This window comes from Colletotrichum lupini, chromosome 9 (assembly GCF_023278565.1).
Source record: "Colletotrichum lupini chromosome 9, complete sequence".
Classification (NCBI taxonomy): Eukaryota; Fungi; Ascomycota; class Sordariomycetes; order Glomerellales; family Glomerellaceae; genus Colletotrichum; species Colletotrichum lupini.
In genome coordinates this window covers 1,431,160-1,454,535 of record NC_064682.1, presented here as the reverse complement: position 1 = coordinate 1,454,535, position 23,376 = coordinate 1,431,160, and the positions used below count along the sequence as shown (strand labels likewise).

Below are 23,376 nucleotides of genomic sequence, written 5' to 3'. Positions count from 1 at the left end.
CGATATTATTAGTACTATTATTAATTATTAGCTATAGTATTATATAATAGGCAATTATACAAGTAGCGTTGCTTTTTTAACGTCGCTATACTTCTAAATTACGTATTTAGACTTCTTATATAGCTAGGGTATTCCTTTCTTTTTAATTTTATAAACTATTTATAATTTAAATATACGGAGGTTTATATATTTTTTTAAGTTATATAAGATAAATCGATAGACCCCTCGATTACGAAGAGTGTTTATTTCGATAAGATCTAATCCTTTATACGGCTTTTTAATAGTTATAATTATACCTTTTTTACGTAGTTTAACTACTAGTTCGAAATCGGCTTTTTTTTTGTTATGTAAAAAGTATTAATTACCTCGTTACTAGTGATAAATTACTACGTTAGGGCTTACTATCGTAGTCTTTTACGACGTTTTATTAGTAGTATTAGTACCCTTTTAGTAATTTCTTTTTCCTCGTTATTTATTAATATTATTATAACGATTTTATTAAGGATAATTTCTTATACTTTTACTACGGGTTATATAGTTTCCCTTAGCTCTTTTCTTTTTTATAGGTTAGAAATTACTTTATTAAGATCTATATAGTACGGTCTAATTACTATAATTAATATTTTAAGTAACTAGTTACGATTTTTTATAACTATATAAGAGCGCTCGTTAACGGAAATTAACTTATATAGCCTAGCCTATTATTAAGTAATTTTGTACTATATTTATATATCTAAATTTAGTAATATATTTAAATTACTCCCTATATCGGGCCTATTACGTATAATAATTACTTTATTAACTTACTTTTTTATACTTACCTCGCGCAATACCCGTATTACCTTTTTAATTATTTAGGCTCGTTAGCTTATACTTAGTAATAGTAGCGAGGCTAAGGTCGTTTTTAAATATGCTCTAAATATTAATAGCGTTAGTATAAGTCCGTTAGGCTTTATAATATCGTTATAATATTTAAGTACTATCTAGAGGTATTTATTATTAATAAAATCCGGATTTTCCTTTTTAATAATTCTAAACGCCTTTTTTAATTATTAATATACCCTTTTTACTTTTTTAATACTATAGTACGCTTTAATAAATACGATTTTTAGTTATATACTATAGGCCGTCGTATTATCCTTTAATTTTACTAACTTAAAGCTAGTATTAGCGTCGGTTCTAATACCGTTTAATAGTCCTTAGTATATATTAATTTAACTTTTTCGTAGGGCTACTTATACTATTTTTATTTATAAATCCTAAAGGAATTACCTTACTTAGAAAAATATAACTACATCGATTATATATAGTACTAACTAACTATTTTAATAAAAAATATTAATAACGATTTCTTAATTAAAGTTAAGCTTATTACGCAATTTAAACTTAAAGTTATATAGGCTCTACGTATTTATTTAATATTAGTAATATACCTTTATCAACTACTTTAGCGCCCCTATTTTAATATTATTATTATTTAATTATTTTAAAAGGTTATATAGCCTCGTAATTAACGGGTACTTAAATCTCTAATATAGTTTTCTAAGCTTACTTTCCGTTAGGTAATTAATTAACTTCGTATTATTAATAAGCTTTATAAACGCATACCCCTATCGTTATTTAATTATTTTAAAGTACTTATTACTAGAGATTCTATTTTTTATATTATTAAATATAATACTTAGTCGATTTATATTTTTTAAATATAAGAGAAATAGGGTATTAATAAGTAAAATATAAAAAGTTATTATTCCGAAATACGTCTCTATTTTTATTATACTTAGGGTAACGATTTCCTTACCTAAGCTAAAACTAATCCTTATAATACTTATTATTAACGTATTAAGTATTATTAGCGCGATCTTTTATAGTATTTAGAATTACCCTTTTTTTCTAATTAACTATTATAATACCTTAGTATTTAAAATAATCCTATAGAAATTATTTAGGCCGTACTTTCTATTTATATAAAATACTTATATAAGCTTAGTATTCGAGGGATCTAAGTAGTATAAAAAGGACCCCTTTAACTACCCTTAGATTAATTTAGTACTATATTCTTTTTTTTTAAATATTAAGAAAGAGAGCGTCTTTTTTTTAATTATTAAGAGAATAAGCTTTGGCCCTATTAAATTCGCCCTTTCGGCCGCTTCTATATCCGTTATCTAAAGGACCTTTTTTTACTATTTATAAATAAAAGCCTACTTATTAAAAGCTTCTACTACCCTCTATTCGTTTAGCTTTATATATCCTTTAGAAACTAACGGGATAAAAAAAGACTAGTTAATATTATTAATTTCGTTATAATTTAATTCGTTAGTATAGGGGGTAAGATCTTCTTTATTTTTTAAATCTCTTATAGGGGGTATATACTTTAAGCTACTACTTTAGCTACTATTACTAAGTTCCGTACCCCCAGATTTACCCTTATATATAATAAGGAATTAATTAAACTAATAAAGGCTAGTTTTACTATTTACTACCCTTAACTTTTTATACTATTTATATAATTTAGTACGCTCTTTTTTAGAATAGTTACTTAACTAATATCTATCCTTTTTATAAATATAGTATTACCTCTTTTATTACCCTATTTATAAGTTAAACCTTTATTTATTTAACGAATTTAAGCCTCTTTACTAACGATTACTCTATTTAGCCTCTTTTCCTTTCTTATTATATATTTAATTAACTTAATATTATTAATAAGGGCCGTCGTATACTTAGAAGTAGGTTTAGTATAGTATTCTCGTTTTAATATTAAAACTAAATCTTAGCTTTAAATAGAGCGTTTTGTAATTTTCGGGTGCTTAGTATAAGGTTATTTTTATTTTTAATATATACTAAACTACGGTATAAAGATATCCGACTTTCTACTTATTTATCCCCTTATTTAGCTAGGTTTTTACTAACTTATTAATTCGATTAATAAGCTCTTTAAAGATCTCTACTTACGATTTACCCTTTATTATCCTAGCTATAAATATAAAACAAATCGCTTATAGCTTAGATAGGAGCTCTAGGCTCTTATTATAAGCCTCGAAATAGCTTCGGATGGCGTTAATCATATTAAAAAAGTCGTTTTAATTAAGATTACGTACCGCTTTATAATAATAATTAGAGGCTTTACTTATAAATATAATATTAATTACCGAATAGTACTAATATTCCTTAATTCCGACTTTTTTATAATAATCGTAAAATATCGTTAAGGTTTCTTATAAAACCTTATACTTCCCCCTAGAGTATAATTTCTCTTTTAAGAAGATCTTTTTAAAGTCTATAAATTACCTCGTATTTATTATTAAACTTTTGGTATTTATATACGATTTTTACATTATTACGTATTATTAATAATTTCGGGTCGTTTATTTCCTTTTTTATTAGCCGATTAGTACCGAATTTTATATTAATAATAGTAACGAGTTATAGATCGAAATAGGTAGAATTATTAATTATCGTACTTTTAGTACTATATTTTGCCCCGGTATATCCTTTTATAATAATAGATTTTTATTAGTAATTATAAAGAGGAAATCTAAGTTATTTACCCTTTTTTTAAATTCGTTAAAGCGATTATACGCTTCGTTAACCTATACCTAGTTCTATAATATAAATTCCTCCTTTATAATTATTATTATTAATATTTCGTATAGCTCTTATAATTATAATTACGCTAATAATACCCCTTATTTATAAAAAAATCTATTAATTAATTTTATAATTCTTAGGCTTGCGCTCGCGAACTATTTATTTAGTTAATAGCTAAGGTCGTTTATAATTTTATAAAATAGGGGTTACCCCTATAGCCCCTTTTTCTTATAAACCTTAATTAAATAGATTAATACTACGTTAATTTACTTATTATTAAGCTAATTTAGAATTTTATATATCTACGTCCCTTAATAATCTAAGTTAATATTTACTTATTTATAAGGGATTAGGATTTTATTTAGGATCGGGTTTTATTCTCTTTTTTTTTACCCTAACTTACTAAGGGTCGTACTCTAGTTTATATTTATATTAGCGGTTACTAACGTATTTAATTTTAATAAGGATATATTTAATTTACGCACTAGTTATAATAAATCCGTACTTCTATTACTTAATAAATTTATTAGGGTTTAAAAGATTCTTATTTCTTTTCGCTATTTTATTATTACTTTCGTTTTTATTATTTTTAACGATTATTATTACCCTTTTAAATCGCTAATTATTATACTTATTAAGATCCTCTTTTTTATTTAGTATAAAAAGGTAGGTTTTAATAGTTCTTTTTTTTAATAATAATAATAGACGTTTATATTATTATAAAAAAATATAGTAATTAATCTGAGGATCTTTATTAATTACTAATTTCCGCTATTCCGTATACTTTTAGCTTTTTAAGCCTCGTGCTTTTTATAATTTTTAAATAGCTTTTTTTTTTAACCCACTTCTTTTAGGGCAGTATTTTATAAGAATAATTAAAAATAAACGCTAAGTAGCTCGTAAAAAAGCTATATAAGCTATTAAAAATTATATAAGCCGTTAAGTATAGTTAACGAAATTAAGCCCTTTTTTTTATAAAGTTATAAATTTTAAAAACTTATTAAAAATACTCACTTATTACTCGTACGTAGTAGGGTTAAATATTTTAAAAATCTTATTTTTTATAGCCTCTTAGTACCCTATTTTATATTTCTTAAATAGTTTTTTTCGTAACTTAATTATAATTAAGTAATTATTATTTACTAACGATCCTTTTTATTACTTAGTTAATTCTTTAAAATTAGTAATCTTATATTAAAAGTTAGTATAAAAAAAAGCCTTTTAATAGCCCTTTAAAAAATTCTTTTTTTTTCCTTTTAAATCCTCGTTTTTTTAGCCTTGTCCTTAACTAATAATAACTTTAATAAGAGGTCGTAAGACTATTTTAGGGTAGCCGCCTTCTTTTTAAATTAATTTCTAAGATTTATAATACTCTTAACTTAATATTATTAAAACCTTTAAATCCCCTCCTCTTTTATTAAACCGTCCCCTATATTATATTTTTAAGTAATACCCGGGGGGTAGTTAAAAAAAACTATAAAAAGGTCGTTTAAATCGTAAGCTTAAAGTTATATTTATAAAATCCTCGTAATAATAAACTTTTTTATATATTATAAATCTCTTAGCTTAATAACTCCTATAAGGTTACTTTTATTATTAAATAAGAATATTTATATTTAAAAATCCCCTTTTTTAATTACGTAGTACTTTTTTATATTATATTATTAAGCTCGTTTATTATACTAATTAATTAAATAAGTAATTATTATATAAGTATTTCCTTTTACTAATTTAACTAATTCATTTTTAATTACGGGCTAGTTATAGAAAAGTCGTTTAGTAAAAAAGCTACTTAGGGCGATAGTAAAAAGCTAGTTACTTAAGTAGTTCTATTAATTAACGTATTTTAATATAATAAACGTCGACCTCTCGGAAATAATAAAGGGCTATAATTACTTAATTTTATATAGTATTCGAGAATTACCTCTTTTTTTATCTATTTTTATAAAATTAATTAGTATAAATCTCTTATTTTATATAATATTAAGAGGTCGTCTCTTTTATATAATAAGATACCTTACTAACTTATAATAATAAAATTTAATTACTAATTAGTATTAGTATCCCTATTATAGGGTAGTTAGTTCGAACCGTAATTAACGAAGAGATTAATTAAATTATATAAATATCTACGTAATAAGTATAAAAAGGAGGTTCTAACTATAAGTTAGGCTAGTTATAATAATTATAAATAGGGCCCCTAATTAGCCCCTGCGTAGTTGGCTATATACCGCGGTCGAATTAGACTTCTAATTTGATAATTATTATCCTAAATTAGAATATTATAAAGCCGTCCCCTACCCTGCTCTAGGCTGGGCAAGTCGAAACGCCATCCCGAAAGAGGGCCCATACCCCGACCCGCCGAGGCCCGGGTCGTCCGGAGGGTTTACGATGGATGCCCTTGGTGTTGAATGTGGATCGTGCCCTCACCTCACGCACAACCTGAAATCCATCAGCTTCAATCCACCCGATAAATCTTCATCAACCGCATCAATTGCCCGGCTAGCTCAATCGGTAGAGCGTGAGACTCTTAATCTCAAGGTTGTGGGTTCGACCCGTAAGCACCAGACGCCTATCCTGAATATCGTCGCACATTTCACTAACAATAACCAGCCACGTCGGGCTCAATTCCCGTCAGCGATTGAACTAGCAACCGTATCTTTTTGCTCGTCTTATGCTGAAGCATGTTACGTTCAAAGCAAAGCAAATGAGCTTGAATACTACCGGCTAGATATACCCTCGTTGTGATCTTAGCTGTCCTTTTTGACGAAACTCGTCCCCCGATCACCACAGATCATCCCCCTCTCCCTGGTCTTGGCATCGTCATCAAGGAACCCAATAAGACTCACTTGACTCTAAGACGCTCTTCAAATTTCGCCATGGCTGCAGGGTTCCCCTCCATCTCATAAGTCTTGCCCAGCCCAGCTAAAAGAACGTGCCACACGACGACTTTCTCCAAAAACCAAGCATCTTGGCAGAACTTGGCATCGCGGCGTTTGACGCTCCGGTCCGTACAGAAATGCAGAAAGCGGGAGCTATCTCAGTCTAGCGAGATCCTGCGCCGAGAAAAAGATCGTCGCAAGGGGTCGTAGTATCGCGGGTTGAGCCTAAATGCCACGCTTGTTTCGCCAAGGAGGGTGGCAGCGGCAACTATCTCGATTGGTCGGCTATAATGGTGATGGCGAGGCTCCCATTGCTTGGCTGAAGGAAACTTTTCTATAAGGTCATGTCGTTTCGAGGATAGCTTTTCTCCTAGGTATTCCATCTGTTATCTCTTTGTTGCGATTACGATGGGCTTGTCTTCGTCTATAGTTTGGCCTTGGAGTTGCCTTTTGTTGGTTACGACTATTGTTTCGTCAACTCCTTTCAACCACATTATTGATACCCCTAGTCCACTTACCAATATCGAGTTTGAACAACAATGCCCATTGAAGTATAGTTCAGGGAAGGCTGCCAAGGTCACGGAATGGCGCCCATGGACGCAAGAGCCGGTATGTGTCGGCCCAAAGTCAAACAAGACACTACAACACTGCGCTTTCATCAAAGAAGACTTTCGGGGGAACAAAGGTCTTCTCGTAATCACAAGCCCAGAGGTTGCAGCCGGTGATGTCAGCCTCGTTGAGGATTTTGACACCCAATTGGCCAGTACTCAACCTTCACCTGATTCTGCCGACCCACTCCCCTTCGATGTTGAGACGATACCGGGTAAAGGTTTAGGAGCTGTCGCAAACATCCGCATCCGCGCGGGGGATGTCATCTTGAGGGAACACCCTGTCGTTGTGCAATTGGCGCAAGTATCTGAGCCGATTAGCTGGATGCAGGCTCTGTGGGTGTTAGAGGAGGGCTTCATTCGGCTGCCGAGAGAGGATCAGCAAAGAGTGTTTGAACTTTCTAGGAGCACCGGGGGCCATGTTCTGGAAGATATCATCCGAACAAACACATTTGGCGCAAGTTTCAATAACGTTGCCCACCTTGGACTGTTTCCACAGGTCGCGGTAGGTGATCAGCTTCTAGCATCTTGTTCCAGCTTTTCTGACACCAATCAGAGAATCAATCATGCTTGTAAGCCCAAGTACGCCTGCAACCTTCTCGAGACAACATAGGTAAAGATAGAGTGCTTACCAAAAGCTAGTGCAATAACCCGCTTCTCGCCCCGGACATTGGAACTAGAAATCGTGGCGTACAAAGACATCTTGCCGGGCGAGGAACTAAGCATCAGTTGTAAGAACCCTGAATCCGTCCCGCACAGCCATTTGAACAGGACTAATACCAGGAACGTACAGACTCGATGCTAAACATGCTGTACCAAGACCGGCAAAAGGCTCTTCAAGAGTGGGGTTTCAACTGCACCTGCGTGCTCTGTAGTTCCTCTCCCGAAGTGCTGGCCATCTCAGATGCTTACCGCAGACGGCTGTCGGAGATCTTCTCGGAGCTCGAGGACCCAGTCATCGCAGGCTCACCGTCTTTGGTGGCGGAGCTGATCGACGAGCTTGAAGATATCCTGGTGAAAGAAGAGTTGACGGCGCAGGCGGGCGAGTTCTATAGCATAGTTGCTGGGGTGTACCGTAACATGGGGGAGATGGAGTTAAGTAAGAAGTATGCAAAGTTGGCGGTGGAGAAGCTGGTGGTCTTTGCGGGGTACGACGACGAGAGGACGGTAAGGGCAAGGGAAGTTCTTCTGGAATTTGGGGGAACGCAACTCGGCACGGGGTAAAGGGTCGCGTTGGGGAAACGTTGGGGGCGGCGCGGTAGCTACACTCAAACGAGCACGCAGTTCACGGATCAACGGGGTATAAGTGGCGTGCGTTCTCTGGAACCGGGGGTTCATGTTCCTCAACTCGGAGGGGGTGATTCATTTACCTCACCCCCGTCATGGCCCATGGGGAAGGAAGGAGGAACGTGGCATGGCACTTTGCCTGGTCTGGGGAAGCGAGCATGTTGACAGGTTGCGGAGAATTTTGTGGTGGAGGAGGATTACTCCGGTGCTGCGGGTTGGTTGACGGATTGACACGTTTTGGACCGGCTATGCGGCACCTTCGTTGATGAGATGGCGGCAGCGGGCCGGGGGTGATGGTTCATGTCATGTCTCGATTAGGTTGCGGGAGGATGTGTCCGCTGCAGCATCCCACTGAGGCATATTGTTTTCTAGATGGAAGAGGAACGTAATATCAGACCGGTTGAATGAGAAGTGTAGATGCGGGTCATTGGAGTTGAGGCTCTAGCTGGAGCCCATCTTGGCGATGCCAAGTGGCTTGGAACCACGGTTGCCAAGGTTTCTTGGCGTTCTTTTGTGAACGTCGACTTTCACCAGATGCTCAAAGACAAAAGACATGTTGATGCTCAAAGACTGTTTTAACAGAACGTAACCAAACAAAGAGAAAAGATATTGAAATCGATTGTGCAGGGATATGTGTGTGTGTTGCGACCTAAAAACTAAAGATATTGGTTGTGAATCAAACTCGCTCATAGAACACATAATATGGCGATTGAGGTAAGGGCTGGGTCTTCAAATGACAGACAATGCTATTGTTTGACACACAAACATAGAGTCTGTTTAGCGAGAGTCACCGTGTGGTAAAGGTATTTAGTTCGCTAGTATCAGCAAACATCCTCTGCATACCCAGAATTCAATTGCAATACATCAAGCAAAATTTCGGATACGACACACGAACTGATTGTCACGTTCGGATCTCACTCACATAGTAGCAGCTATAACCCTAACGAGGGAAATAAGAGAAAGATAACCACTAAGTCGACCCACCCCCTTTTGGCCACCCCCCCCTTTTGGCCACCCCATTTCTCTATCCCAGCCACTATATTAAAACCCTACCCACGATTTTTAAACTACTATAATAATTATAAAAATCGTCCAAATACAATTCTTTTTTATATACTTATTTATTAATATATAATAGTCTCGTATACTAAAAATAAAGTTATTCGGGCTCTTAAGGCTATTAAAAGAGGTCTCTTAGTTAATCGGGCCTTAATTAAGTTCGGAGTTCTAAGGTCAACTCTTTATAATTATAAAAAAGGCTACTAAATAAGGGTAATAGTATTTATAAACCTCTAGAGGCTTCTTTTATAATAAGAAGATTAGCTAATTTAATAAGTTTATATTTAGTATAATTTAAGTATTATATTAACTTATAAATAGCTTATAAAATTTACTAAGCGAGTTCTAAGATCCTAGGGGGACATAAATCCTTTTAAAAAGAGATAGATAGACGCTTTTTTAAAGAGAAACTCATTAATTAAGGTCTAAAAAAGTCGTATTATTAATTCGAGGCGTCTAAATAGGGCTATTATTAATATAATTAAGTTATAATTTAGATTACTTAATATACTAAAGATTAGTAATATTAAATAGGCTAATAAGTATAATATAAATAAGATTAGTATTTTAGAGGGTAAGGGATTTAATAGCTTAGTTTTAGGTAAAATAGAGACTATAGTAATATAAAAAAAAGAGCCTAGTTCGCGTACTTAAGTATTTATAATTGAGTATATTTTTATTAATAATCGAGCTATTAAATTACTAGTTATATATAAGGGAAAGTCGGTATAATAGTAATAGTTTTTACTTAAACTTAACTCTTATACTAGTTAAGAATTTATAATAATATATAATAGCTAAATAACCGATAAGACTGCCCTTAAGTAGTTAAAAATAGTATTCTTATTATAAACTAAAACCCCCCCCCTTAGGGGGCTTAGTATACTTAATAAGCCTCGACTATTAGTTCTAAATAGTTATAAGAGTTATATAATAATAAAATTTATATAAGAATACTATAGAAATAACGTCTACTTATTATTCTTATTATTATATACTTCTTATATCCTTTAGCTATTAAATATAGCTATTTTTAGACTTATTAAGTCTAAGTATAAGAAGGAGCTTAGTAAGGAGGATATAGTAAATAATTCTATTATTATTAAAAAGCGGTACTTCTTAAGCTATTATTAAAAAGCTTGTTTAGCTAGTCTAACGTCGTTAAATATACGAAGTAAGTAGAAAGTAACTAGACTATATCCTCTTAATATAGCTAGACTACTTACTAATTTAATAGTCCTACTTAACTTAGTTATACTAATTAAAAAGACCGTAAATACTAAGTAAGTAACTAGTAATACTAAAAAAGCTATTAACTAAGTATTAGTAGCGTCTATTATTAACTAATTAATACTTAAAAAGGCTAGCAAGCTCTATAATTAGTTAAAGTTATTTATAAAGCTTAGTTTAGACTATAATACTTAACGACTATTATTTAAAAAAGTAAAAAAAGTATTTAGCGAGTAAGCCTACTATTTAGTAATATTTTAATACTATATTCGAGTTTTAAAAACTAAAGTTAACTAATTAAGGCTATAAAAAAAGAAGAATATATTAATAAACCTAAATACTAAGTTTATGAATATTTAGGATATATAAAGAGCTTAAGAGGACTCTAGCGACCGTCTAGTTAGTCCTAGTTAACTCGTAAGGGTCGAATTACTTAGGGAGAATAATAATTATATTATTATAGTAGTAGAAGATAGTTAATTAATTAAGTATAGTTAGTAGCGATGTTTTGATACTATGTTTTAATGGGGTGGCCAAAAGGGGGGGGTGGCCAAAAGGGGGTGGGTCGACTTACCAGTCATGTGCATCCAGTGGATTGCCTCCGCAAACTGCACCGGCGCCGTAGGCGGGAATACCCCGCGTGACGGATGCAAGGGCGCCCACGTCGCGGTGGTACGCCGCGAAGTCTGCTCATCGGCCCGCGGGCAGTGCTTGTGCTTCTTCGGCTCGTGTAAGAACATCGTCACGCTGTCCGCCGAGGACCAGGAAACCGTCAACGCGCCGTGCGAGGTTTGCGGCGTGGACATGGACCCGGAGCAGATGATGCTGCTGAGGATTTTTGACGACGCTTTTGCTGCTGAGTGGGTTGTCGCCTTTGGGGAGAGCCACTATGCGACATGCACCAAGGGTATGTGGAGGTCGTTGGTCAGAAGATGAGTAAAGTGGTGAGTCTCGTCGGCCGTGGGTGAGTAATCTTGTACGGATTTCCCAGGGGAATGGCACAACGCGGAGAAAGGGCGAGACTTCGGCGCCAAGGATGGACTGTTACATGGCCGATGGCCCATGGGAGCGGTCACAAAGAAACTGCGCGGGGAGAGCATACAAATCAGGTTTCTGGGACCGTTGGTAAGTGCCGCTAGTAGCGTTGCAACCGTCGATCAGTCGGACTCGCTCTCTATTCTGCCCTCCGAAGCCGGTCTGAGTTTGAACGAAGGATCTCCAGTTCTTCACTAACATGGAAATTCTCAGGTAAAGGATTTGACCAATATACTTAGTGTAATTCAGGGAGAAAAAAAGTTCTTGTTGGCATGCCGCCGCGTGGGACGATCGTATGAGGTCTAATTTACCAAGACGTGAAATCCCCGCAAACCTGTAGGTTGCATGCTTGATCCTGGGTGGCTGGGAGTTGCCTGTTGGACGTCCTCCGCTTCCTTCGCCATGTGACGACCCTGACGGGTGGACTCCGTCCGCGTCGAGGTTGACAAGAAGCACCCTGTTATTGAGAATGTGCCATTTAAGAACATGGTGTGCGTCTCTGTCCTATATTGCCTGCTACTCTTTTGGTGTGTGTGGAAGCGTCAAGACCTCACGCGAGCTGTAAGTTGAGCGCTTAGATATTCCAACTCCAGTTTTCCCCATACCATCCCCATTGAAGGAAGCTTTCTCCGTGGGGTCTTTGGAGTTGAAGGGAGGCCCATGATCCATCAAAGGGACTTGGGGTTGATACCAAGACCGTGCCCTAGGACGAGGTTGGGAAACTTGGAATCTGGCCGAGATACCCTGGCGCTGTCGCCGGATCTTCCCCAAAGCTCACGAATCACTAGGCGTATCAAAGTATCACGGCGCAGATTATCGTTCCTCTGGTTGGCCAAGTACGGACATGTAAGCTTATTCTACGGGGTCAGAGTCACTACGAGATCCATCTTATTTGGCTAAAATGAGGGGAGGAGACGAAAAAATGGGCACCGAGCCGAGGGAGATGAAAGAGAAAGAGATCGAGAGTCACTGTGAGAGGAAAGAGAGAGGCGAATATCGTCGGTCGAACCCCGATGGGCCAGACCTTGTCGCAGGCTAATGTCTGCTCTTCTGCTGAATGGCTGAATTAGCCAGTCTCCGTTCGGGCTCTGGCTCTGGCGCTCTGCATCTTTTCACGTCTAAGTATCAATAAACCGGAGCAGACCGGGGTGCGATGACTCGATTCCAAAATGGCTTCGAGGCGCGGGCGCACTCCGTCTTCGCCCTCACGGAAGATGGCCGAGCGGCAGTTGATGGCCCCGTCGACTTAAGCCCGAAACGGTCCATTCGGGATCCACCGGCCGGCGGCGAGCTGCGAGCTGCGAGCTTGCGGAGTGCGAACCTGTCGGGTATCCAGTTCTTTACGCAAGGCAGCTTGCGTTAGCACTTTAGCCAGCGACGAAACAAGCACTTTGAGATATGGGGATGGGGGAAATCTTGCGTGTTTTTGTTGGGTTCCACGCGCGCAAACGGCCTTTTGGACATGGATCATGGGCCGATGATGGGGCTTTTGCGAGTGGTTTGTCTTGGATTCCATCTCCCCCCCCTCCTCTTCGCAGTAGGCTTCACTACCTCTGCGTAGACCGTGTCACCGTACTCCAGTCTTGTTCTCCATCTTCTTGGTCCCCTCTTCCTCCTGGAGCTCATCCGTTTGTCAGCAAGACTAGCGAGCATCGGCCGTCGACGAGTCATATCGCAGCCAATGTTTCTAGAAATCCTTGAGGAGGGTTGCAGTGCCAGAGTGGTATGTTGCGGGGAAATGGTTGCTCGTCTGGACCATCTCATCTTCTCCAAACCCCAAAGCGCGGAGAATGCGGAGCCAACTCCTATATCAGCCAGGGGTAGCACGATAGCGCGCACACACAGAGAACAACGCAGCCAACGCACACACAGACTCATCCGTAGCCTAGGTAGGTAGTCAGGCAGTGCATCACTGCAGTCTGTCTCACAGTGAGAAGAGCCAAGAACACGCGAGCAGTCAGCCGGACCGCAACTTTGGATGCCGTTGGGTAAGGTACCTCAGTAAACCCTGCCGCCAGGTCCGACTTGGCCAGCTCTTCAGGTTCCTTCTTGGCAGAGCCCAGACGCCCAGCCGGGGGAGACATCACGTCACTTGGCGCTGGCTGATCGCCCTTGGTGAAAAGTCTTGGTTCCAATCCAGCGACGCGGGACAGCAGCCTGCCGGCGCAAACAAGACTTGAGGCGTATTTCTTGTCCCGACCACCACCATCAACGTTCGCGCGCGCCGTCGGTGCGCTATGGAACGAGCGGCGTAGCTCCGTCTGACGGTTTGGCTAATGATAGAGCAGTTTACGAAAACTTACTGCATGGAATGGCATGTAGGTGTGTTGCATTACGGAAACTTGCGGGAGCCTCTTGATCCCAACGCGTCGGTTGAGGCAAGTATAGGCTGCCTCGCTAGTCCAACGTATGTCGAAATATGAAAGCGAACGAGGGCGGCATGAAGACCGTGCTGCCTATAGCCACGGTTATCCTTGAGCTAAATCAACCAGTCATCCGGTGTCAACCAGTGGTTATCCTCGCTTTTTGAGGGGCAGGTGAACGCTTTTGAAATTTGAGTTTTGTATCAGCGTGTTTTCCGTTGATTCACTTTTTTCTTGGTCCCCTTTTTTCCTGCTTTTCCGTCAACTTTCACTTACATCAATTCGACTCGGCGGTTCTTCGCTGTGATTCAGATTGTGATATCTCGTCCTAGCAATGAGTAATTCATCAACACATTTTCCTTCCTTTTTCAGCATGCCGAAGATCCGAGAGGATAACGTGTACTCTGCCATTGCATTATCAAAGTGGATAATTAGATAGGTCCTATGCGGTGACACATTTACAGGTGTGCCCGAGAAAAACTACGAAGGTGGACGAATGTCACAGTCAAGATGGACGATAGGCAGCGGCTCTTGTGAGTACGAGCTGGAAAGGCCACCGGAGATCTGACCGGCAACATCCTCGTCGCCTTTCTATCTTCCTTCTTCCCGCCTTCTCCCCCCCCCCTCCTGGTCTTCCTAGTCTTCCTAGTCTTCCCCAACCTACCCCAAACCCGCCCCCGGCGCGCGGTTGGCATGGCCGGATTTGGGCAAGCTGCCGCCCACTTCACGACCTTGTTCGACCGCCGCCGCTCGCCAGGTCTCCTCCCCACGCATCTCCATGTTCATCCCCATACTGGTACCCCCCATCTCAAGCCACCCTTGCTTAGTTTCGTAACAAGGACACCATCCGTTCATTCCTTCCCCTCGTAATTTTTCACGATGGTGGAACGGAAGTTGAGCGATTGGCCAGTCGCCGGAGACCATCCATCCCGACATCCTCTACCCTTCTTTTCCCATGGGGTCGCATTGGCCGCTGGCTGTCATCTCACTCTCTGGGGCGGGGACGGGGGAGATAGGTTGGGTTGGTCCACGCGAAGATGGGATCTAGTGTGATGTAGAACGAGGGAGGTATGGATCTACGTGTGCCCTCCTCCTCCTTCTCTCCTCAGATCTAAGTATTAATAGGAACCACTCCTTTCCCTTCTTCGGGTTTCTTGTTCCTCAACCGTCGTGTTCATACCCCAAAGCCCACGCACCTCCTCCCACACCTTTCTTGTCCATCTTGAATATCCCGTGCGAGCAAATCAAATACCATCAACATGGCAGGCGGTGGTGTCAAAAAGCCCATCAACATCTTCAAGTTGGGCGACCTCGGTGAACCCGAGGGCGTCTTCAACTGGCGGCTATGGTTCGCTGTCATCTCCTTCGGGCTCATGGGCGCGGCCCGTGGTGTCGATGAGGGTCTCATCTCTGGCGCTTTCGGTTCCAAGGATTTCCAAAAGTTCATTCACTACGATCAATACAGCGCTGCCGAGAAGACCAACATCAAGGCCAACGTTTCTGCCATGGTTCAGCTCGGTTCCGTCGCTGGTGCTCTCTTGTAAGCTTGGCTACACTTTCCCTCTTCAAAGTCTCTTCGCAGAACTCTCTCTAACCGCTGATACCACGTACAGTGCCTTCGTCATTTGCGATAAGATCGGCCGTATCTGGGCTACCCGTCAACTCTGCGTCATCTGGATCATCGGTATTGCCATCTTCATGGCCAACAACGGACACCTCGGCGCCGTCTACGCTGGTCGTTTTATCGCCGGTCTCGGTGTCGGCCAGACACCCGTCGTCGGTCCCGTCTACCTTGCCGAGATTGCCCCGGCCTCCGTCCGTGGTCTCTGCACCTGCGTCTTCACCGGCTTCGTCTACCTGGGTATCGTGCTCGCCTACTTCACAAACTACGGCTGCCAGATTCACCTCGGCGACACCACCCACAACCGCTGGCTCGTGCCCACCTCCCTGCACATCATGTTCGCTGGTATCATCTTCATCTTGACCTTCTTCCAATTCGAGTCGCCCCGCTTCCTCGTCAAGCAGGGTAAGATTGAGGAGGCTACCGAAACCATGGCTCACCTCCGTCACCTCCCCGTCGACCATGAGTACGTCACCCGTGAGATCTACGCCATCCAGCACTCTCACCAGGAAGAGCTCGAGGCCACCAAGGGTACCACCTGGTTCGGAAAGGTCAAGGAGCTCTTCCTCGTCCCCAGCAACTTGTACCGTCTCTACCTCACCACCATGGTCCAGTTCCTCTCCCAGTGGTCCGGCGCCGGCTCCATTACCCTCTACGCTCCCGATCTCTTCAAGATCCTTGGTATCGAGGGCCAGAACGAGTCCCTTCTCATTACCGCCGTCTTCGGTGTCGTCAAGCTCGTCGCTGCTGTCGGCTGTGCGCTGTTCCTGGTCGATGTCATCGGTCGCAAGCGCGCTCTGCTTACGGGTATCACTCTGCAAGCCATTGCCATGGTCTACATTGCTTCCTTCCTCACCCACGTGCCCAAGCTTGGTGTCGACGAGTCCTTTGAGCTCCCCGCCAACCTGGTCGGCGTTAGTAAGGGTGCCATCGCCATGATCTATGTCTCTGGCTTCGGTTGGGCTCTCGGCTGGAACTCCATGCAGTACCTCCTCACTGCTGAGCTGTTCCCCCTCCGTGTCCGCGCCCTCGCCACCTCATGGGCCATGACTCTTCACTTTGCCAACCAGTACGGCAACTCTCGTGCCGTCCCCAATATGCTGGCATCCACCTCCGTCGGTGGAATCTCGCCCATGGGTACCTTCTGGTCGTTCGCCGCCATCACCCTCATCGGTGGTGCCTGGGTTTGGTTCTTCGTTCCTGAGACTTCTGGCCGTGCTCTCGAGGATATGGATCGCCTCTTCGAGCTTCCCTGGTACAGAATTGGTCTCCACGGTAACGCTGATGCCGAGGCGAGAGATGTTGTCTACAACGAGAAGCAGGAGGCTGCTGAGGGTATCCAGGGAATGTCTGAGCATGCCGAGAAGAAGCCTGCCCAGGTCTAAAACAAAATGTGTATGAAAAAAGCCTGAGAGGTTTCCAATAGTTGAAAAGGGTATCTAATGAATGCAATATACCCAATAATGACATGAATACAATCCTACCCTTTCGAGGTTTGCCATTCAAATCAGATTTCTCCTTCACTGTGATAGTGTATCCTTTCTAGTCAATATCGTGGTTATAGTTCATCACGTACTATGGCTTAGATCCAATCAACACTTGAACCTTCAAAATTTATCCCTGTTGATTTCATTTCACGGATAAGCTATTGAACGTTTGATCTGGGGCACGGATATATGCAGATTGATTGATAATCTTGATTAGATCCAGGGAGTGTCCTTGTCTCGTCTCAGCCTCTGACGGTTAATGCTTGAACCTTCGGATGGTTGTGTAGAGGATTTGACGTAAAGTAAGGTGGGCACACACTCAGATTCTTGAGGCCGTCGCTGGGCGGATGATCTGTTGAATGAATCAATTAAGACGTCTTCCAAAACCTCAGACGCGCGCTACACGTGGCTGAGTCTGAGAAGAAATCTTATCTTGCCTGAGGTAACACGGCGAGCACAACAGGCCGGCTGTTGAAACAAACAAACACATATCGGAGGGTAGCTCCGAGTTTGTTTCAACCCGCTATTTGGGCATGGATGTACCCCACGTGCGATCGAATCTATCGCATTAGATACGATGTGCGATTCGGCGAATCTAGATCCAAATCCGGCGATCTAGTCTCGCTATCCGCGACTACGGAGCATTTACGGCATTGCACGGTAATAAAAGCCAGTGAATTGTGCTTTCAAAGACCAGCCTTAATAGGTTAGCATTGTCTCTCTCGATAGCCACAGGGAACGGATTAATGCCCATCGAACTGATATGCAAAAAGCGGTTTTTGTTGCCCCAAGAGCTGACGAGATTGCCAGCCATGGCCTCCCAGCCACGCTGCGCCTGTGGCGCAATTATCGTCCTCGACGCAGCCATAGCCATACACGAAAACGATCTGTTTTCTTTCAACAACAATGCACGCCAGGCCAAGAACGCGCCCATTGGCGTTGACAGCCATCCCCTACTCGCCAAAGCTGAAGCGCCCACAAGCCCTTTGCCCGCCCTTTCCCACTTGAGCCGATCTTGGGGGATCGTCTTTGCCGCTGATGTGGTTTTTTGTTGACCGGCTTCTGGGTCTGGATTCAGTGTGCATCATCGAAAAGATGGTAGACACTAGCATTGTTTCCGTCGATTATGTAGATTCGTATAATACCGAGAATCCCACGCTGCCACGCATGCAATGTGGGATACCGACAATAGAGGTTTCAGAGTGCCCGATCAAAGACCACTGCGTTCTCTGGTGCGAACCAAGAAGGAAACCCCTGAGCTGCACCATGAAGGCTTCTTTCCTCCCTTTGCTCTTGACTGGGCTAACAGGGCTGGCCTCAGCCGCCTCCATTGCTGACGCTCCTCAGTGCGCTGTAAGCAGTATCCTACGACTTTTCCACGAGTTTCTCGCGGGCTTGGTGTGACCATACTAACACTCTCTCGAGATATCCTGCGCTCTTTCGGCTCTTCCCCAATCACCTTGCACTATCTCGAATCAAACATGTCTTTGTGTCGATCCGACTTTCAACAGGCTTGTTGGCGACTGCGTAAAAGATGCGTGCACGATAAAGGAAGCATTGGGTAAGCATGTCGAATTTGCTAGTTGACGCTCGATCATGTGTTGGATTGTTGATGCTGATGCAATGATCTAGCTGTTACAAACTTGACGTGGTCGTCCTGCGGGTTTCCCCTGACTGATCGGACGAGTACGGCGCGATACACGACAATCTTTTTATTCATCCTACCGGTGGTTTTCATGGCAATCAGACTGTCGGCCAGGTTTATGCGTCTTGCGCCCTGGGGCGCAGAAGATACAGCAATATGTATCGCTTTTGTATGCGTGCCAGTCCAACGTTCCAAGCGCGTTCAAGAATACAGGTCTATCGGATTAGAAGTCCAATTCGACCGCGGCATATAGCTAACTGCACAGGGGCTAATTAAGGGCCCTATTTATAATTATTATAACTAGCCTAACCTACGGTTAGAACCTCCTTTTTATACCTACTACGTAGATATTTATATAGTTTAATTAATCTCTTCGTTAACTACAGTTCGAACTAACTACTTTATAATAAAAATACTAATACTAATTAGTAATTAAATTCTATTATTATAAATTAGTAAGGTATCTCGCTATATAAAAAAGACGACCTCTTAATATTATATAAAATAAGAGATTCGTACTAATTAACCTTATAGAAATAGATAAAAAAAGAGGTAATTCTTAAGTACTATACGGAATTAAGTAATTATAGCCCTTTATTACTTACGAAAGGTCGACGTTTATTATATTAAACTACGTTAATTAATAGAACTACTTAAGTAACTAGCTTTTTACCGTCGCCCTAAGTAACTTTTCTACTAAACGACTTTTCTATAACTAGCCCGTAATTAGAAATTAACTAATTAAATTAGTAAAAAGAAATACTTATATAATAACTACTTACTTAATTAATTAGTATAATAAACGAGCTTAATAATATAATATAAAAAAGTACCGCATAATTAAAAAAAGAAATCTCTAAATAAAAATATTTTTATTTAATAATAAAAATAACTTTATAAAAGTTATTAAGTTAAAAGATTTATAATATATAAAAAAGTTTATTATTACGAGGATCTTATAAGTATAACTTTAAACTTACGATCTAAATAACCTCTTTATAGCTCCCTTAACTACCCCCTAAGTATTACTTAAAAATAAAATATAAGGGATAGTTTAATAAAAAAAAAGGGGATTTAGAGGTCCTAATAATATCGAGTTAAGAATATTACGGATTTTAAAAATTAACTTAAAAAAAAAGCGGCTACTTTAAAATAGTCTTACGACCTCTTATTAAAGTTATTATTAGTTTAAAAAAAAACTAAAAAGATAAGGATTTAAAGGAAAAAAAAAAGAATTTTCTAAAGGGCTACTAAAGGGCTTCTTTTCATACTAGCTCTTAATATAAAATTACTAATTTTAAAAAATTAACTAAGTAATAAAAGGGATTATTAATAAATAATAATTACCTAACCGTAATTAAGTTATAAAAAAGACTACTTGAAAAATATAAAATAGGGTACTAAGAGGCTATAAAAAATAAGATCTCTAAGGTATTTAACCCTACCGCGTACGAGTAATAAGTAAGTATTTTTAATAAGTCCTTAAAATTTACGATTTTATAAAAAGGAGGGCTTAATTTTATTAACTATACTTAACGGCCTATATAGTTCTTAATAACTTATATAGCTCTTTTACGAGCTACTTAATATCTATTTTTAACTATTTTTATAAAATACTACCCTAAAAGAAATAAGTTAGGAAAAGAAGCTATTTAGAGATTATAAAGAGTACGAGGCTTAAGAAGCTAAAAATATATAAATAATAAAAATTAGTAATTAATAAAGATCCCGAGACTAATTACTATATCTTTTTATAATAATATAAATATTTATTATTATTATTATAAAAAAGAACTATTATAACCTACCCTTTTATATTAAATAAACGAAAAGATCTTAATAAGTATAATAACTAGCGATCTAAAAAGGTAATAATAATTACTAAAAATAATAAAAACGAGAGTAATAACGAGATAGTAAGAAGAAATAGGAATTTCTTAAACTTTAATAAATTCGTTGAATAATAAAAGCACGGATTTATTATAACTAGTGCGCGGATTAAATATATCCTTATTAAAATTAAATATGCTAATAATTACTAATATAAGTATAAGCTAGAGCACGACCCTTAGTAAGTTAGGGTAAAGAAAAAGAGGACAAAACCCGATTTTAAATAGAATCCTAATCCTTTATAAATAAATAAATATTAACCCGGACTATTAAGAAACGTAAATATATAAAATCGCGGATTAGCCTAACGATAAGTAAATTAATATAGTATTAATCTATTTAACTAAGGTTTATAAAAAAAAGGGGCTATAGGGGTAACCCCTATTTTATAAAATTATAAATAACTCTAGCTACTAGCTAAATAAATAGTTCGCAAGCGCAAGCTTAAGAATTGTAAAAGTAGTTAATAAATTCTTTTATAAATAAGGGGTATTATTAACGCAATTATAATTGTAAGAGCTATACGAAATACTAATAATAATAATTATAGAGAAGGAATTCGTATTATAAAACTAGGCCTAGGTTAATAAAGCGTATAATTACTTTAATAAATTTAGAAAAAGGGTAAACGACCTAGATTTCCTCCCTATAATTACTAATAAAAATCTATTATTATAAAAAGATATACCGGGGTAAAATATAATACTAGAAGTATAATAATCGATAATTCTGCTTATTTTAATTTATAACTCGTTACCGCTACTAACACAAAATTTAATACCGATTAGCTAATAAAAAAAGAGGCAAACGACCTAAAATTACTAATAATACGTAGTAACATAGGGATCGTATATAAATACTAAAAATCTGATAATAAATACGAGGCAATTTATAAACCTTACAAAGATCTTTTTAAAAGAGAAATTGTATTTTAAGGGGAAGTATAAGGTTTTATAAAAAAGCCTAACGATATTTTATAATTATTATAAAAAAGTCGGAATTAGGGAACATTAATACTATTTAGTAATTAATATTATACTCGTAAATAAAGCTTTTAATTATTATTACGAAGCAGTACGTAATCTCGATTAAAACGACTTTCTTAATATAATTAACGTAATCCGAAGCCGCTTCGAGACTTATAATAAGAACTTAGAGCTCTTATTTAAATTACGAGCGATTTCTTTTATATTTATAGCTAAGATAATAGAGGGTAAATTATAAATAGAAATCCTTAAAGAGCTTATTAATCGAATTAATAAACTAATAAAAACCTAGCTAAATAAAAGGATAAATAAGCGGAAAGTTAGATATTTCTATATTATAGTTTAGCGTATATTAAAAATAAAAATAACCTTATATTAAGTACTTAAAAACTACGAGACACTCTGCTCGAGGCTAAAATCTAGTTTTAATATTAAAGCGAGAATACTATACTAAACCTATTTCTAAATATATAATAGCCCTTACTAATAATATTAAGTTAATTAAATATATAATAAAAAAGGAAAAGAGGCTAAATACGGTAATTACTAATAAAGAGGCCTAGATTCGTTAAATAAGTAGAGATTTAACTTATAAGTAGGGTAATAGAAGAGGTAATATTATATTTATAAAAAAGATAAATATTAATTAAGTAACTATTCTAAAGAAGAGCGTACTAAATTATATAAATAGTATAAAATATTGAGGGTAATAGATAGTAAAACTAGCCCTCGTTAGTTTAACTAATTCTTTATTATATATAAGAGTAAATCCGGGGGTATAAAACCTAATAACGGTAGCTAAAGTAGTGGCCTAAAATATATACCCCCTATACAGAATTTAAAAAATAAAAAAGATCTCACCCCCTATATTAATAAATTAGATTATAATAAAATCGATAATATTAACTACTCTTTTTTTACCTCGTTAGCTTTTAAAAAATATATAAAGCTAAACAAATAAAGGGTAGTAAAAGCTCTTAATAAGTAGGCTTTTATTTACGGATAATAAGAGAAGGTCCCTTAGATAACGGATACGGAAGTAATTAAAAAGGCAAATTTAATAGGGCTAAAGCCTATTCTTTTAATAATTAAAAAAAAGACGCTATTTCTCTCGATATTTAAAAAAAAGGAATATAATACTAAGTATATCTAGGGGTAGCTAGAGGGGTCCTTTTTATACTACTTAAATCTTTTAAATACTAAGCTTATATAAGTATTCTACGCGAGTAAAAAGTACGGCCTAAACGATTTTTATAAAATTATCCTAGATACTAGGGTATTATAATAGTTAATTAAAAAAAAAGGGTAATTCTAAGTACTATAAAAAATCGCGCTAATAATACTTAATACGTTAATAATAAATATTATAAAGATTAGTTTCGGCCTAGGTAAAGAAGTCGTTACCTTAGGTATAATAAAAATAAAAACGTACTTCGGAATAATAACTTTTCATATTTTACTTATTAATACCCTATTTCTCTTATATTTAAAAAATATAAATCGACTAGGTATTATATTTAATAATACGAAGAACAGAATCTTTAGTAATAAGTATTTTAAAATAGTTAAATAATAATAGGGTAATACGTTTATAAAGCTTATTAATAATACGAAGTTAATTAATTACTTAACGAAAAGTAAGCTTAGAAGACTATACTAGAGATTCGGGTACCCGTTAGTTACGAGGCTATA

General features: G+C 38.0%; 6 protein-coding genes and 1 non-coding gene across 7 annotated transcripts; 5 read left to right on the top strand and 2 right to left on the bottom strand.

Moving 5' to 3' along the window:
• Positions 1-5,982: 5,982 nt before the first annotated feature.
• On the top strand, positions 5,983-8,387 carry CLUP02_16334 (uncharacterized protein; the record flags this gene model as incomplete). The annotated part of the gene is made up of 9 exons (XM_049295257.1): positions 5,983-6,277; positions 6,346-6,481; positions 6,559-6,602; positions 6,675-6,753; positions 6,983-7,586; positions 7,638-7,663; positions 7,724-7,812; positions 7,875-8,301; positions 8,366-8,387. The coding sequence occupies 9 exons, from the start codon at positions 5,983-5,985 to the stop codon at positions 8,385-8,387; spliced, it is 1,722 nt and encodes a 573-aa protein (XP_049152404.1).
• On the top strand, positions 6,088-6,162 carry CLUP02_tRNA323. The gene has a single exon. It is a non-coding gene; the product is annotated as a tRNA-OTHER (tRNA).
• Positions 8,388-11,236: 2,849 nt separating the features above from the next.
• Positions 11,237-11,890, top strand: CLUP02_16333 (uncharacterized protein; the record flags this gene model as incomplete). The annotated part of the gene is made up of 2 exons (XM_049295256.1): positions 11,237-11,564; positions 11,649-11,890. The coding sequence occupies 2 exons, from the start codon at positions 11,237-11,239 to the stop codon at positions 11,888-11,890; spliced, it is 570 nt and encodes a 189-aa protein (XP_049152403.1).
• Positions 11,891-11,994: 104 nt separating this feature from the next.
• On the bottom strand, positions 11,995-14,466 carry CLUP02_16331 (uncharacterized protein; the record flags this gene model as incomplete). The annotated part of the gene is made up of 11 exons (XM_049295255.1): positions 11,995-12,149; positions 12,247-12,330; positions 12,384-12,549; positions 12,609-12,661; positions 12,717-12,786; positions 12,851-13,013; positions 13,083-13,145; positions 13,264-13,307; positions 13,621-13,927; positions 14,029-14,171; positions 14,332-14,466. 11 exons carry the CDS (start codon positions 14,464-14,466, stop codon positions 11,995-11,997), a joined length of 1,383 nt encoding a protein of 460 aa, XP_049152402.1.
• A 47-nt stretch (positions 14,467-14,513) lies between these two features.
• CLUP02_16330 (uncharacterized protein) lies at positions 14,514-15,276 on the bottom strand (the record flags this gene model as incomplete). The annotated part of the gene is made up of 5 exons (XM_049295254.1): positions 14,514-14,619; positions 14,720-14,848; positions 14,934-15,002; positions 15,045-15,159; positions 15,222-15,276. 5 exons carry the CDS (start codon positions 15,274-15,276, stop codon positions 14,514-14,516), a joined length of 474 nt encoding a protein of 157 aa, XP_049152401.1.
• Positions 15,277-15,314: 38 nt separating this feature from the next.
• Positions 15,315-17,061, top strand: CLUP02_16329 (uncharacterized protein; the record flags this gene model as incomplete). The annotated part of the gene is made up of 2 exons (XM_049295253.1): positions 15,315-15,595; positions 15,669-17,061. 2 exons carry the CDS (start codon positions 15,315-15,317, stop codon positions 17,059-17,061), a joined length of 1,674 nt encoding a protein of 557 aa, XP_049152400.1.
• A 914-nt stretch (positions 17,062-17,975) lies between these two features.
• Positions 17,976-19,061, top strand: CLUP02_16328 (CFEM domain-containing protein; the record flags this gene model as incomplete). The annotated part of the gene is made up of 4 exons (XM_049295252.1): positions 17,976-18,206; positions 18,259-18,561; positions 18,589-18,724; positions 18,796-19,061. 4 exons carry the CDS (start codon positions 17,976-17,978, stop codon positions 19,059-19,061), a joined length of 936 nt encoding a protein of 311 aa, XP_049152399.1.
• Between the last annotated feature and the right edge of the window lie 4,315 nt (positions 19,062-23,376).